General features: G+C 33.9%; 1 protein-coding gene across 1 annotated transcript in view; it reads left to right on the top strand.

The window, feature by feature from the left end:
• Window positions 1–18,257, top strand: part of LOC145248628 (uncharacterized) — a 157,883-nt gene that overhangs the window by 32,089 nt on the left and 107,537 nt on the right. The window contains exons 4-5 of the mRNA XM_080110305.1: window positions 6,198–6,500; window positions 14,457–14,762. Of these exons, the coding sequence (XP_079966431.1) occupies window positions 6,198–6,500; window positions 14,457–14,762 (609 nt within the window). The remainder of the gene's footprint in view (window positions 1–6,197; window positions 6,501–14,456; window positions 14,763–18,257) is intronic.

Here is an 18,257-nt window from a genome sequence, read left to right as displayed (position 1 = left end):
ATCAATCATGGTCAGTAGGTATTTGTTACCATGTAAAAAAATTGGTAACCGGCCTTGAAAATCGATGTTTAATCGCTAGAAAGGTAGTATTTCCTTGTTACTACTGGTAAATTTGGGTTTCAGATACTGGAAGGAGGATCAGGAGTTTGTTATGCTTTTTATTTGGTCTAAAGAGAACGGCAGATAAAATGTCAGAACTGTGTAACACCAGGATGGCAGAATCGAAGACGCAACTCACGAAGAGCTGACATGCGAGAGAACGTGTCAGTGGCGGCATTTTCTGTTCCCGGATGGTAGATGATACTGCGACAGTTCAATGCGCCAACATCTTTTGTCATTTTTAATTTTAGATTTTCTACTGTTGTCGAACATAAGACTGATGCTCTTTTGCTTTGTAATGACTTTGAAATGTCTGCCGAGTAGGAAGTGGCGCCATTTTCGAAGTGTTTCAACAACAATATCCATGAAAATAATGCTACTGTTCGACCGTGTTGGTTTAGTGTAGCAGCTATGCAGTAATTACTTGCATCTAGCTCTACTTAAAATTCTTTATCGAGGTCAACCGTTATTAAAGCAGTATTTTTAAAGTCATTATTCAATGTTTGAAAAGAATTTAAGGCAGATAGGGACAGTGGAAATTCCATGTCGTAGTTGAACAATAATATTCTGTCGGAGAAGTTTTGAATAAATTTGCTATAGTACGAAAACGTTTCGACTACTCGCTTTTGAGACGTGCGATTTAGAGGGGATGGCATTTCGAGAGGAGGTATCCGGCTTTTAGTAGTCAAGACAAATTTGGTTGTTTTGTATCGTATATCCAAGTAGAGTGATAGAGGTAGCCGAAATGGCGCTCTTGCTTTCATTCAGTGTGATATTATATCTTTTCGCTACACTTGTTCTCTTTCGGTGAAGGAACAGTCCTTCACGACTGAGACAATTTTTATTTTTGTACCTTTTCTTCACGTTAAAAAACAACCCTGGTGTCTAACTCTGTCCCGTGGGGAGGCATTGTAAATAGGTACATCATAGAATCTTTGAAGGTTGTGGTCATGCTCTTTATGATATCTTCCACATATTGTGACGTTGTCTACGTACATGAAAATATTCATTAATTTTTCCTTATCTATGATGTAATCAATACATCTTAGGTATGCGCTTACTCCATTAGTAATACTAAAAGGGAGACGAGTGAATTGGTAAAGTTTATCATTTATTTTGAATGCTGTGTACTTCTGATCATTGTGACTTGTCAATATTTGGTGATAGACGGACTTCAGGTTGAGTGTTGTAAATATAATATACTGTGTTATGTCATCAATCATTTTATTGATGTTAGGCATAGGATAGGCATCCATTTCTGTAAATCTATTTATTGTATCACTGCAGTCAACGACCATTTTTTGGGGTGTGATTTTCATTAGAGCTCACCAGAACTTGAGCTCTCCAAGGAGACAAAGAGGACTATTATGCCTTCTCTAAACATCCTCGCAGTCTCCTCTGTTATGAATTTATTGTCAGCAATGGTGTGGCGGCGGGATTTGGTGGCAATAGGAATTGTACGTGGGGAAAGGTCAGAAAATAGAGGAGGCGGAGGAACGATTATGGATGGAAAAAGGTTATTCTTATTAATAGTTCCAATAATGAGTTCATTCTCAAGACCGTCGAATTTCAGAGTCACTCTTTTGTACTTTTTTAGGATATCTTTCCCGATTATGTCAATAAAGAGATCCTTAATCACTTCTACTGTCATGTCAGAATGGGTTTTATTTTTTTGTGTAATGTCTACAATTGTTTCGCCAAAAATTTTGGCGTGTTGTTTAGGTTCTGCCACAGCTGTAGTTTTTTTGTTTAGTAAAGAGTTTCAGTTTTTTTTTTTGCGGTATTTTTGCTGATAAATATTCCCATGCTACCCGGACATCGTGTTTACCATATGTCCATTTATTTCACATTTAGTGTATGTAATGTCTTTAGTTTCTGTTTCTAGTCAGGTGAGACTCGGCGATGGAGAGTCAGGGTCCAATAATACAGCAAAATTAGAAGAGGAAGATTTACATACTTTAGCCCAATGTCCATTTTTTTTTTTTTTTTTTTTTTACATTTCCTACACTCGGCGTCACGAGCCGGGTATAATAGTCGCGGATGCCGCGCATTTCCACAGGAGAAGTGAACTCTTTTGGGTTGGGGCCTTTTCCTTTATAGGTGCTAAATAGGCACCTTCCAAAGGAATTAAAACAGCGGCTATGTTAAGGTTGTTTTCGTAGCTTTCCGAATATCTTCCCACCTGTGTCAGTGATCTCGCCGTTGCGCAGGTTTCTTGGAGTGTGAGAAAGGATTTCTCGAGCAAGCGTTATTCAATTGAGAAGGAAGAGATGTCACTGATAAAAGCGTGCAATCTTCTGTTTTCTTCAGCAGTTACGGCTTGAAAAATGCCCGACTGCGAGTACTTCCAACTGTTGCATGAAAGCGTCAATAGTTTGTGCCAGTTACTGTTTGTTCGTGTGTAATAACTGTCTATTATACACAACATAGTCGGTTTAATGTAAGCAGCGTCGAGGGCTTCTATCGCGCTATTGTGGTCCGTGGCATCGCTAATTATCTCGTACACTACGGCTGAAATGGTGTTAATTAAGGCGAAGAATTTTTTTTTTCAATTTCGCTGTTGTTAATAGTCGATAAATAGTTTCTGAAAATTAGTTTCCATAGCTTATATAATTTCTCCGAGTTCGAAGCAATAGGTTACGTTGAATCTCTCCGGGTACAGTAGTCTGTCCATTTCTGTTTCTTTTTTAAAGTTAATAAAATTCAAGTTAGTTAAAGAGTATTGAAAAAGCGAGAGGAGGCTGGTATACCGTTAATATAGGTTTTATTAACTAAAAGAATATAAGTGCCGTATTCTTGATGAGAGTCGTAATGGCAGAATCACATCTCTCGGCCAAGGGGAATAATCTGCGGTATTTTATTACCTCTAGAGATCGCTGGAGGTTATAATACTTGAGGGGCGGGGGAACGAGAATAATTTAAAACCATAACACTGTTAGTTCATAGAGCATTTAAAGTACTCGCCCAACTGTGAGTTGATTATGTTTTTAAATACACTTTTTCAAGTTTTACCCTAGTTTTTGGATCATAATGTTTTGCAGACGGAGCATCGTCCAAGTTTACTCTTTTTCATATTAATTTCATTATTGGATACGTTATTAAAACAATACATTTGATATAAACTGTTTAAAATGCAATTTAAAACAAACAACAAAATATTTACCCACACGAGATAAACAGTGCCTCCGTATACAAGACGTTTTTCTCAGACAAAATAAAAGTACGTTTTTGATAAGCTTTTGCATTGGACACGTTATTAAAAATATTATCAATAAAAACTATTTAAAGTTTATTTGCAAGCAAACGTGAAAAAATTGATTATAAACAAAAAAAAAAATTTATTAACAAATGCACTCTTCAATTTTTTCAAATACAAATATGTGGAAAATACCGCACTTCAAACAAAATAAACATTGTCTCCATTCGAAATAAAATAATAAAAAGATGCTTATGCATTTTTATTACCGTGCTATTTTTAAGTAGTATTTTCAAGTTAAATTCAAGTTTTACGATATCTTTTTTTATTAAATTGTTAGGTGAAAGTACAAAATAATTACAAAACATCCTTCCCTCCCTATGTTAAGAATGGCTTTCTAAATAAAACTATTTCAGAACGAGAACAAAAGTGAATAAGTACCTCAAAATTATTGAGCTTAATCTGTATTGAATACGTTATTTTTCTTTAACATGTTTCTTTTTGGAGTGAAATAAACGTTTTACTTTTTAAATAATGCAATAAAAACAATTCAGGTTTTCCCGTACAATAAAGTATAGGGGAGAGGCATCCTTGAAACATAGGCACCTCAAAAATTCACCACAGAATTAATCCCTCTATATGTAAAACGATGTAGCTTTATTATAAATCAATATTATCAATATAACTTTTGTACCATTTGAAAGAAGGGCCAAACTAGTAATGATTTTTAAAAAGGTTTTTCATCGTACGAAAATAATGAAATTGCGAGACGAAAATCATGTTTACATAATTGGCGCTTTAAAATAACGTTCCTATGTAGTAGGCATTCCGAACGTGAAAACATACCCGTGTTTAATAAATCTAGCAAAAAATCAACTAATACTCAGATTTTCGTGAAATTTTCGATACTTATCCATTTTAGAATGAAACTACATATAAAATGCAGTTTCCGCAAAATATACGAGGAGGAATATGTTTTTTTTTAGTGCGTGTCCCTCCCTCCATATTTATCTTCTTGAAATTTGAACAAAATATATTTAAATCTATCGAAATGTTTATTTATTATAAAACATAAGAGTTCAAATAAGTAAAAAAAATATTTTTTAAATTAAAAAAAATATTTTTAAAAATGAAAAAATATTTAATTTTGATAATTTTTTAATATTTTTAAAAAATTTAAAATATTTACATTTTTTAAATTAAATACACGCACTTTTTTAAATTTAAATACACGTACATTGAAGTTGCAATTTAAAATGCTATGAATTTAATATTATGTTTTTTTAATAGCGTTTTTTCTAATTAATATATACTATAATCAGTTGAATTGCCAAGAAAAAGAAACTTCCTAAAAATTAATTAATTTTTAAAAGATTAAAACAATTAAAATTCCATTATTTCAAAATGTTCCGTTACAGCATACATTATTAATTAATTGTATTTTAATTTTTTTTAAAATATTAAGTTTTAATATAAATATGACTCTTGCCAGCTATTTTATCGCCAAATTAAAACTGATTTAAAAATATTATTACACAAATATTAGATATTTTATATACCACCCTCATATTTTGTTTTTCTCTTTTTACCGAACAAAAGTATAGAAGCCGGTAGTTAACCAAATGAACACTCATAAAACCGTATTTGATATTTAGTATACAAATGTTTATAAAATTATTACTCATTAAACTGTGTAAATCTTAAAACCTAACAAAGTTATAACAAAGATTAATTATTAACTTCAGTTTGAAGAAGATAAACAAAGGTTTTAAAAAATCATGAAGTCGCTTCTGCTTTTCCAAAGTTCATATAGTTAACACAAGTCTGACGTCACAGAATCATGCGTTCCTTTTTTTCACATTGTTTGGCAATGCCTATTGAAACATGTAAATAAATACAATTGAATGGGAACAAATCACCCCAAAGCAGCATTATATTGTTACTCCCAAAATACCTTCATCTAGAGGGATTTATTTTTGACTCAAAATGGAGAAATCCTCTTTTAGTGATGGTGGCATATTTTATGGTCGCGATTGTCTCTCGCTACCAGCCACTGTTCACCCGAATCACAACCGCGCATAACTAAAATTAAGCAATCAATTGCAACTATTTAAAATTAAAGAAAATAGTTTACCTTGAATATTTAGAATTTTTAAGTGATTATTTTTTTACGTCCGCCTTTATATTTTTCTTTCGGTTTATTTTTATTTTAATTTGTGCTAATACTATAGTTAATGTTCTCTCTCTTCAGTCAGTGAATACGAAATTCTTCTAGACGTCGGCATTTTTTTTTCACCGATCCGGATTGTCCCTTTTCGGAGGAAATGGAGTTTCCCCCATATTATAAACCGACCTTGTATCTTACTTTGCCCTCTTGAGAAAGCAACTAATTAGGAAAACGTGTTTGAATAAAGAAGTGTGTTGGTTTATATTATGTAGATTGAAGAATTCACAATATAAATGAAAATAACGAGTTAGCTTGATATTCTCATATTTACTTCATCCCAAATAAATAATTCTTTCCTCTTCCTCCTGAGTAACGCCTGGGCACAGGCCCTGCTAGATAAAAATAAATTTATACTAATGCAACATCACATTAAATAATGAGTGAGAAAGGAGAAAAATATCTACAAAACGATCAGGGAATCAAAACACGATTTCTAGATGGAATTACCGAGCTTTATAACACTGTGCAAGTTTAAGGTTAATGAATATATTTCACTTATAAAATCTGTAGAGAAAACAGAGAATTTAGGCTGTGATTTAATGAATGTTTATGTAAATAAATTTTTTATGTCATAAATTCTTTTCTTTCTTTTTCGGAATATTACTTTCAGATAAACTTCCACATTTTTCAAATCAAGATTTTACATGATTAATGTTTCCTGTATTTATTTTTCAGACAAAAGTCGTAAATTTTATTATGAAAAAACTCTTGCACCGGTCAACAATAATTATACATTGGTTTGTGAAAAGGAACCAGGCGACAGGGTGTTTCTGTTTAGCGACAAAAAACAGTTAGGAATAGCATATGAAAATAATAGTATTACCAACATGGATCATGAAAACGTTGTTATCACAAGTGATTACTCGAAGGTAACATTACACCTAAAAAACGTTTCTTTAAAAGACGAAGGAAAAATATTTGGCTGTAATCGTTTCCCAGGAGAACACCAATTTTATTTACTAACTCTAACAGCTAATGGTGAGTATGTTTACTTTTACCCCAACTTGGGTCAGTATTTGTTGTATAGATTATTAACACCGATTTTCTAGCAATTGATGGTCTGACACTTCCTTTACACTGGACAAAATTAAGAACTTGATAATTTTACTGTCATTGACTAGTTTATTATGCGGCCAACATATGGCTTTGTATATAGAATGCCATCATTTTGTTATTTACAGTGCACCTGCTGGTGGTAATCTCACTTCATTTTGAGATTATATCGTATTTTGCTTAAATCAACCTTTAGTTATAGTTTCACAAACAAAGTTAAATGGAAACCGCGATGTTAAACATAAACACCGGTCTATTTACGTAGAAAAAATTGAATTACCGAAAAGAGTTGACATTGCTGTTTCGGCTAAAGAACTAATGATTGTATAAGTAGTGCATTATTGTGTTGATGAATTATTTCCAAGATGAAATCGGAGTGTCTGACAATACGCATCGTCTAGCAATGCTATAGAATGAATGGTGCCGGAGAATCGGTGTTGTACCTGCATCTAATTTATTAACTTTAATTTTAGTCTATAATCATGATTTACAAAAAGTATTCAATCGAAATTGGAGGACATCAAAAGAAACAAATGGTAAAGTATTAACTTTTCAAAAAGTAAAACTTATTTTATGATATCCATTTTTAAGTAAAATTTATATTAATTTCTTGATAGTAATCATTTGTTTTATCTATTGCCACTTATTCCTCCCTTCTCCACTTCTATCTCTTTTCCACTCTTTGTACTCTATTTCTCTTCCATTCTTTCTCCTCTTCTTCCTATCTCTCTGTTGGGTAATTACGTCATTCGCCTTCTCTCATCATTCATCATCAGGTAGATTAAACATACTGATAAACAGTTATGGTTGTAGGTGATAGAAGCGTTGATTAAATTTTCCAATGAATATGTATGCATTAGATACGTTTGAAAGCCAAATCACAACGCAATATTATTGTTATGTCATGGAACAGCAGTGAAAACAAGAACAATCAAGTCGAGGTTTGGTTAAGGAACAAGTGTATTAACAATAATATACAAAGATAGGAAAGCGTGTATATCTGCTGGGCACTCGGCTAGCAGTTGAAGTGCAGTCGCGTCTCTCTCACTGGTGTTGGAATTACTAGCGCTATTTATAGTGCTAATCGGTGTAAATTCCTCCGTTCAAGGAAGGCCTGCATAACACCCTCCCACTTTGAAAATATCTCGTCTGGGATTAATAACGTTTTTGTTTCGGGTTCACCCTAATCAATTCTGTTGATTTCCGTTTTCTGTTTGCTCTTCTGTTCTCCGGAGCTGTCTCTGATATGGGCACCTGAAAAGTATCAAACACTGTGTCCATGATGTCCTCCTCGGGCGATCTGATCACCTCACTGTTCGAGTATCTTTTCTGAATTTGGGTAGTGTGACGTTTGTGCACGAAGTCTGGTCCCTTAATCATGTAGACCATGTTGCCTATTTGTTTCTTAACAATGCCGGGCTTCCAGAAAGTCTTATTATTTTTGTGATCTTGTAGAAGACTTTTTCGCCAACTTTATACCGTTTTTTTGTTATCGGTTTTTTTAGGTTTGGCCTATCCTGGTTTGGTAACAACTTGTGAAAAATCGATCTAAGTTTGCGTCCGAACATAACCTCAGCAGGTGTCTTCGACATTTCGATATTTGCATTCGAAGTGACTCTGTAGACTTGTAAAAACTGTTGGATTGACTTATCCGTCGGCGACCTACTAGCTTTTTTCAAAGCTCTCTTGAATGTGTCAACAAATTTCTCTGCTTGTCCATTACCTCTTGGGTGGTATGGCGGAATGGTTATATGCTCGATTAGATGATCCTCGCAAAAATGTTTAAATTCGGTAGACGTAAATTGCATTCCATTGTCTGTAACAATGCAGTCTACTACTCCAAACCTAGCGAATAGTTCATACAGGAAATTGATAGTTACCTCGGATGTGGGATTCTTAAATTTTAATACTTCCGGCCATTTAGATAGGCTGTCTACAACAATGAGATAGTAGAACCCATCTAGCGGTCCTGCAAAATCTAAATGAATCCTAGATCAAGGTCGGCCCGGTTTTGTCTACTATCCGAATTGAGTCGGAGGAGCTTTCATAGCAAATGCGCAACCTCTACACTCCTTGATTTTTGCTTCTATATCCTTATCCATGTTTGGCCAATAAACGAAAGAGCGCATAAGGCTTTTCATTCTTGATATACCTGGATGTCCTACATGGAATTCCTTGAGCATTCTTTTCTGTAATGTCGCAGAAATCACGACCCTGTCGCTATATAACAGGACGTTATCGCAAATTGAATAAACTTTTTCACCCAGTTCGTTATTGTTGATCCTTTCTTTCGTGGATATAATAAATTCGTCCACCTCTTCCTTACTCTTAATCTCATCAAGCGTTACTGGAAGTTCTCTTATTGTATCACATAACGTATTTTTTTCCTTCAACTTCCGCTTGAATGGCTGCTATTACCATATCCTCCAATGGTTCTGTCTGCTTAATTATTAACCTCAATAACCCGTCTGCATGACCACATTTTTTAGATGATACATACTCCATTTGAAAATCGTAATTCAGAAGTATGGTGCCCCATCTTTGGAGTCTATTCGCCGTATGTTGTGGTAGTCCTTTTTTCGATCCGAAAATCATTAATAATGGTTTGTGGTCTGTTTGTAACAGAAATTGCCTACCGTGCAGGAAAGGATGAAATTTCTTTACCGCGAATATAATGCTTAGCGTCTCTTTTTCAATTTGTGAGTACTTCTTTTCGACTGGCAAAGGTGATCGGGGTGAATGTGCTCTGGGTTTCACTTTTCCATCATCCATTTTGTGTAAAATGCATGCTCCTATGTCATAGGAGCTGGCATCGTTTGCAACTATAATTTCACACTTGGGATTATAATGTACCAGAAACAAGCCAGACGTTAAAGTCTCTTTAATTTCTCGAAATGCTTCTTCGCACTCTTGCGTCCAGACCCATTTTTGGTGTTTCCTTAACAGTTCATTTAAAGGCGACCTTAGTTTATGCATATTTGGCACAAATACATTGTAGTAATTTGTCAAACCTAAGAAACTTTGCAAAGACGCAATATTTTCTGGAGCAGGCATATTCTTTATTGCACTCGATCTCTCTGGATCCGGCCTTCTTCCATGTTTATCGATGATTTGCCCCAAGTATTTTATTTTCTCCATGAAAAATGTACATTTTCCTGTTTTACTTTAAACCCATAATCCTAGATCCTTTTGAATACTTGGTTTACATGAGCTTTGTGTTGTTCTTTGCTAGTGTTTTTCATTAACACATCGTCCAGGTACCCTACTGCGAAATCCAACCCATTTAACATAATGTCCATAATTTGCTGGAATATCGCAGGGGCGACTTTGGGCCAAAAAAGAAGTCTGTTAAACTTGTACAATCCTTTATGTGTATTAATACATAGCAGCTTTGAACACTCCCCATCGACTGGAACTTGTAAGTACGCGTCACTGAGGTCGATTTTAGAAAAATATCCCCCCCCCACTCAGTTTCGCAAATATCTCTTCTGGGCTCGGAAGAGGATAATCATGATCGTGTAATGCCCTGTTTAAGCCTGTCGCGAAGTCGGCGTAAACCCGAATCTCATTACTCTTCTTTTTGATGTAAACCGTTGGCGCAGCTCACTCACTGTGATCAATTTTTCCGATGACACCCATGTTTTCGAGTCTTTCTAATTCACTGTCTATCTGTTCTATAGCGGCGTATGGAACATTTCTTTTCTTTCTGAACACTGGCTGTTCATTTACTTTTATGTCAAATTTTGCTACCGCTTTTGTACACCTTCCTAAACCGCCTGAAAATACGTCTGGGAAATTCTCTTTTAACTCCCTCTTAAGTGTTTCTGCCCCCATATTCGAACCCTCAACCTTTTAGCAAAATGAGCTTAAAGGCAGATCCCATAGTCTAAACTTTTCGAACAGATCAGTTCCAAAGAGTTTGTTTGATTTTCGCATGACAAAAATTCTTGCTTTTTCGACCCTGTTCTGGAAAAAAATATTCGTCAATAATTCTCCTTCGCAGGTAATTTTTTCGGCACTGGGGCTTCTGCAGTCAAGTCTGAGTCTCTTTGCACTTGTGAGCCGGCGCCGAGTCCCGACTGCCCCACCCAGGGTCTACCAGCAGCCACCTTATTGCACCTGCGGATCACCATTCTCTTCAACTCATCCAGGTACATTCTGGTGTTGACTTTCAAGTTGACTTCGAAGATGTGAGATGTGTGGTCCTCTCTTGAAACCACACCAAAAACTATAACCGTGGCCGGAAACTTTTTTCATCACTTTGGATACATCCTCAAGCGTTGAACCGTCCGGATTTGCATTTTGAGGGTGCTGACAATGGTCCTGTTGTCATAACTTAGATTGGTAGAGAGTATGAGTTGTACAGCGGTGTAACTACGATCTCGTTCGTTGAACATTGTGTCACTTTCAGACAGGATAGAAGGCTATTATCGCTCTTGGAATTTGCACACAATTGGCCAACTAGTAGACGGTCGCCAACAAAAAATCGGCTTTCATCAAACGGAAATGGAATTATGTCATCTTTTCTAGAGCGACAATTTTATCGTTCTACCGTAGTAAGATTTTACATCTAAAAAACAGAATACATTCAAGGTTCCTAAACTTTATACTAGGATTATCCACATGTATAACATATGATGACGTACTTGATAAAATTCAGTTGTAACTGACTCTCTTCTGGAGGTTGAAGGTTCAATCCACAATGTGGGCGACATTCAGAATAGAATTGTGAGAAATTTAAAACTTCTCACCGGTTATCGCTGCTGCCCGTGGATTAAATAAAGAGTTCCGTTGTATAGTCCGTGAAGATTTCTGATTACGAGAGAAAGATTTTCGTGTTCGACAAAATGCACTTGAAGAAAGGCGGAAGTTACATCGGCCGAAAAGTGAAAATAACACTCAAGCTGAGAACGGTAGTGCGAATAATCCAAACAATAGGAAATATTTTTAAGGTTCATACATTTACGCTGTGCATTTAACAAGTGAAATGGTATTTTAAACTTAAGCGTGATCGATCAACAATCTTTTAAAGAAATGCTTGGATATATCTGTAAATATCAATCACATAACATCTTATTGACAGAGCCGTTAAGTCTGTAACGCAAATGCCCGACTTTTGCCGACTACGACATCATGTTCCTTAAAACCAAATCGTATAAATGTTCCAGACAATTACTTATTTACTGTCTTGTTATTAGAACCATGATTATGCTAAGTGTATCATCATAAGAAATAGCAAAATATACTTCAATATCGTCGCCAAAACTAGTTCATTAAGGTTCCATCTTATAAAATCTTTGATATGTAAAACTATTCATTATTTTTATATCCAGGAAATAACCATTATTTTCCACCAATTCCAAAACGGAACTAAGTTTCATTCATCTGTCCATTTGGGTTAAATCAAGTTCAACATAAGGTGGTCTATAGGGAATATGGTTTTCTAACAACTTCACCTATTAGTCTAATACTTTGTCGATAATTCAATTTGATTATCTGATGTTATTATTGTAATCGACACAGCCCACAAATTATCATCATGGAACTAAAACAAATATAAACAAGAAAACAAGATAAACTTCGATTACATGAAATGCGCATAAAACAAACGTATAATTTTAACACAAGATAATGTACACATCTCATAAAATTTGTTTATTTGGGCAGCATTTTATCCCTTATGCATGTTTCGTTAAACAAAAAAATACACAATAACCCGATGCCTGATGCCAATTTACTAAAAACTAATAATGCTGTCTATGTTTTCAAATTTATTATAGAAGAATTTGTCTCCAAAAACAATTCATATATCGGCGTGACTAGGATTGATATTTCTGCCTGGCTGTCTTGCATGTCATCTGTCTTTCCCTAATATCTCCATCTGCCAACATTTAGTAGTACACGGAACCATCAAAAATGAATTTAGAAATATATTAATAAAAAATACTGCCATTTTCCATCAATCATGCTCAATATGAAAGAGAGGATACGCTTAAGTACTATGAAACGATTTTAATCGACTTTCTCAATAAATTCGGTAAACGCAATTTTTAAATTCATTACGCAAAATGGAAAATACGGATCGTAAAAGACATCTCATGAAATATACATGAACAAACTAAGAATTTTATCACAAAATAATGCATACATTTCATGAACTGTACATAAAAGAGACTTATGACTCTAAACACAAGATAATACATACATTTATGAACAGTACATAAAAGAGACTTATGACTCTAAACACAAGATAATACATACATTTATGAACAGTACATAAAAGAGACTTATGACTCTAAACACAAGATAATACATACGTTTATGAACAGTACATAAAAGAGACTTATGACTCTAAACACAAGATAATACATACATTTCCTGAAATATACATAAACTTATACATTTAACACAATATAATTCATATATTATATGAAATAGACATTAACACAATAAACCTATGAATTCACACAAAATAATGCATACATATAACACTTACTCATGCTGAGAAGAGGATTCGTATTATATAGAGTTTGCCTTTCTGCAGAAGAAGAAAGGAGAAAATGTGACCTCTTATTTAGACTCTCTGGCTGATTGAAATAAAGACTACTCGGAATTGGTAGGAAATTTGGGAGCGAAAATTCAAAGAAGACGTCAAGAACTTGTGCAGAGTTAGTGAAACAGTGAAAAAGAAGGAATTATACGAGATACCTTAAATAAGTTTGAAGAGATTTTTGTATAGGCATTTAAAATTGTCGTAGACTCTTGAAAATTTAGTATGTTATTGCTATATATCTTATGAGGTGATTGGCCAATTTTTATGATTTCAGGTTCAAACAAATAGCTGCAACAGGAATTGGAATACACCATACTAAAGCCTGATTATCACAACTAGTGAATTTCAAAAATGTAATCTGGACTTGAAGATACTTTAGAAGTACGATATGCAATTAAACCTATGGAATGCTTCAAACTGATTTTGGACCATCTTGCATGAATCGAGCATCAGTTTTTGAGTGGTATAAGAGATTCAATAAAGGCAGAAAGTCTGTTAGGGATGATGAGAGGTGTGGAAAAAGTAATGGAGTAAGAATACCAGAGTTGATTGGCTAAATAAATAATTTTATGGATAAGGACCGTCGTGTGTAGATACAATAAATGCACAGTTTGATGTCAGTGTGGAAACGGTACACACAATTATTCGCGAAGAACTGAAGATGCAAAAGATTTGTGTGAAGTTTGTCGCAAGAAGATCAGAAAGAAAGACATTGTCATGAGCATTAAGACAGTTCGTCATCCTCCTGATAGTCCAGATCTTTCTCCCTGTGACTTTTGGTTATTTGCTAAGCCCAAGAAAAACTTTAGAGGCTGTCGTTATGAGACAATTGAAAAGATGAAAGAGGCACTGACAAGGGTCGTTGACATGCTCACACAAGAGGACTTCCGTGTAGCCTTCCAGAAGTTGTTGGAAGTGTAAAGCAAGTGCATTGCAGCCGAAGGAGATTACTTCAAAGGGGACTAAAGTTTTATATGTGCAGTATCAATAAAAGTGCCCATACGAAAAAAGTCTGGAAACTTATTGAAGACACCTCGTACCTATGATAAATCTTATAGTTTTTCATTTTAAGTTTTGATTGTGGTGATTCGTATAAGGAAGTTATCAGTATAAAAAAAGAACAAGAACGAGTACAAGAATAATTGAATGTTTTTTTCTGTTGAAATATTACTGAAAATTATTCTCATCAATACTTTATTTCAACGATGTTTAGATAAATACAAAAATGTTGTTCTTTGCAAGATTTTTTAACAGTGAAATTGTTTGTATGAAATTTCATTCATATTTGTTTCATTTTATCAGTATTTTCTTTTCTTTTCTTTTTTTAGCAAAAGCAAGTTTAACAGATACCACTATATTTGCTTCAAATGGGGAAACGTTATATTATGAAAACTCTTCATCAGCATTCAGATGCATAAACTCTCATGCAATATGGAGTATAAACTTTAACAATATAACCACATGCGAATGTCCTGGGGGATGTAAGGATATTCTTTTCTACAAAACACGAATAACAGCACACTGTAGCGGATCCAGTTCTATACTACACTTCTATGGAATAAAGCTTGCTGACCATCACAGTATGCTAAGGTGTTCTGAAGAACCGTTACATTATATCAAGATGTTGGTAGGAAGTAAGTATATTTATGATTTATTTCTATTAACCTGTTTGCATTGTTTGTTTTCATAAGCTGAGAAATTAAACTATAAAATTGAACCGAGTATATTCAGGAAACTGTTGCGGAAAACTATATTTTATGGTGAAATGTGCTGATAATTTCAACTTCAATGACGGTAATTGTCTCTGGTTATCGCAAAGACATCACTTAATATGTTGTATCTTTGTTGACATCTTGTAAACCTTTAGAAATCTTGTCATGTTTTTAAATAATGTCTCCTCAGCTCTATTCAAACAGAAGAACACAAGTGCTATGCACACAAAACTTGTCTTTTTTATGTTCCTTTTTATGTGTCTTTCACTATCAATTCTATATGTGCTCCTTTCCTGTAACCAAATAATTTATGCGTGTGATCAGTTGTAAAGGTAATCTTCGCAACGGTGCAGGCGAAACCCTGAATGGTTGTAACATTCTTTCCTTTTCCGGTAAATATTTGCAAGTCATGTGACTATATACCAGTTTTCAAAGGTTTTTCCCGAACTGTTAACCTATTATTGTTTTAATATTTTTCTCCAAAATTTAAGGAATTATTTTTGTGAATGCAACTTTTTAAGATTTTCTTAAAAACTTTTTGTAAACAACTGTTGGTCGATGGTGATATGTAACCAGTCTTTTAAGTTTTCTACAAACTGTTCAGCCTTTGTGTTTTTGAGAACAATTTCTAAAATTTTCTTAACAGTTGGTCAATTATTTCTGCTAATAAAATCGATAATTTTACTCTAACCGTAAGTCAATTATGTCTGCTAAACAAATATTGTTGTACTATTATGAAAACTATTGTATAATTATGTTTTTAAATACATATTTCATATAGTTTTGTCCATTGTACAGTTTTTCAAGTTTTACTTTACCGCTGCTCCATTGTGTTTTGCAAATACACTGGTTGAAGCTGTCACCTAACTGTTGGTCCATCATGTCTTTAAATACAGTTTTTCGAGTTTTACGCTAATTTTTGTATTTTGCAGATAAAACTTTTTCAGGTTTCTCCCAACTGTTACTTCAGTATACTGTATCATAAAGATTAATCAAGTTTTCACCCAGCACATCCTACATTCATACACAGACACATATAAATCAAATTGTAATTTGGTTAATCTTTGTAGAATGAACCATATAGAGAATACTCCAAAAATATGCGATAATTTCCATATACTCTTTTTATGCATTTAAAGTTTTTAGAAGATTTGTTTATTGGTCTTTCTGTCAATTCCACATAAATTTGTAAGTATTTTCTATAATAAAGTCAATATTCCTGACCGCCTTCAAACATACTAGCAAAACAAGCAAGTGCCTTCTAGGTTAATCTCTTTCCAACTCCAATTATTTTAATATTTTCATGCGTGTTTCCAGAAAGTATGCATTTATTTCGTCTTTCTATTTTCACTATATTCTCCGGTTTATTAGTACTCTTCCAAAAAAGCCTTTTAAGGAAAAGGTGGCTTCCTCTTTTACACACTACAATTTATCTATTCTTACCACCTCCACATTTACCAGGCCCTTTATTAATATAAAGAAATTCTAGTTAAATCACCTAAATTTTAAGATTAACGTAATATCATTCCATCATTCCGAAAATCTAATTACATAGATTCTGGAATAACTGACTACGTTTTACCAACAGATCACTTCAAACAATCATAAATGTTAAGTTTGCAGGTTGCAACAAGTAACGTAGAAAGCAATACAAATGACGACTCAACAAACAAAGGTAGATCAAATAAGAAGTGTATTAGGAAAAGGTATATTTACAGGATATTTACATAATGGTGTCAAATAAGAGAGTCTTTGCTGGAGAAACATATCTGCTCTCGGCGGCCTTCGGTGGCTTCTGGTGAACACACACTCAGACTAACTTAGTCTTCCTATTTATGTGTAATTACTATCCACATATGCAAATGAATGCGTGCCACCACAGCAATAAATAATCACACCTGCTTTCACACATAAGTACATTTTTGACGTTCTAAAAATATCACATCTGTCCTCTGATAATTTTATTTTTCTTAAGGTCTGCTTATAACTACTGTTAAACTTCTTCCGAAAAATTCAATTTTATTGTTACACGAAATGGCAGTTTTTCTTGTCTAGTAATTCTTGCTTTCCAAGATGATAAACATTGCTTTATATTATTTTATTATTGGAATCCTTTGAGATGAGTAAGTTGTATACTTATTTTTTTATTTGTAGACTTTTATCCTCATCATTAGATGATAATAATATCATCATTAGATGAGGATAACAGTTCGCAAATAAATAAGATATATATTGCCTTGGTCTACAATTTTTATTTCATAGATGTAATAAAATCTATTTCATCAGAAAACTTATGTATTGGATAAATTATAAATCCACATTTATTTGTTATCTGATCTTTCATTGTCGGGTCCAAACCAAATGGTATATTATTTAATTAATTGGAATTCTTATTGAGATGAGTAATTTGTATTATTTATCCATTTATCTAACGAAGGCCATAGGAATAGTTAGCCGAAACGTCATGAAATAACAACTAGAAGGTGAGGATAATAGTCCGTAATAAATAAACGTGGATTTATAAGACCAAAAAATCCTACCTTGATCGCCCTTCGGGGCCTGTGGCGCAGTGGATAGAGACGTTAAATCTCTACAGTTCCAATCCAACCCAAAGCCGGCCAGAGGCTTAGTTGGCTGTGGTGAGACGATAACAACTATGGAAGACTGTAATTGCTGAGAGTGCAGTTCAGAGATTCAGATTTCCTGTCCCGTCACGGTTAACCACCTGACGAAGGTCATAGGAATAATTAGCCGAAACGTCGTGAAACAACAACTAGAAGATGAGGGTAATAGTCCGCAATAAAATAACTGGATAAATAATACAAATTACTCATCTCAATAAAAATTCTAATTAATTAAATAATATTTAACATATTTTTCTTTAAGAAAACACGAAAGAATTGGTTATTAACAAAAATCATTGATTAACAAATGCGCTCTTTGAACAATATTTTTTTAAGATTTGTGGTAAGACTCTTCCCTCGAAACAAAGTAAACATTGTTTCATCCTAGAATGATTTCATCTAATGATCAAATCATAAAAAAAAGAAATATTCGGGCTTATTCGGCATTAAATACCTTCTTTTTCTTCATTATTATTTTTTGTGGGAGTCATGGTTTTATTTTTGAATGATAATCAACGAATATTTCACACTTTCATATTTATGTCATCGAACTCGGTGAAATCGCCAATTTTTCAATCTAGTTGTTCTAGTTGGGGGACACATCACGGATCACAGAGAGAAATACTCAATGCTTTCCTGCAGTGACTTAGTCCACAGTGCATTGCAGTCTTATAGACTGCACAAAACCTACTGTTGATTTTATAAAATTATTTTTTTACATATAATGACTGAAATTCAAGTTTAAGATGCAAAAGTCAACTATTATGCTTCAATTGTCCTCTAAAAGCAGAAA

The sequence above is a fragment of the Euprymna scolopes genome, chromosome 27 (assembly GCF_053919585.1).
Source record: "Euprymna scolopes isolate OS-2025 chromosome 27, ASM5391958v1, whole genome shotgun sequence".
NCBI classification, from domain to species: Eukaryota; Metazoa; Mollusca; class Cephalopoda; order Sepiida; family Sepiolidae; genus Euprymna; species Euprymna scolopes.
The sequence above is the reverse complement of the archived record's forward strand: the minus strand, read 5'-3'. Positions and strand labels throughout refer to the sequence as shown.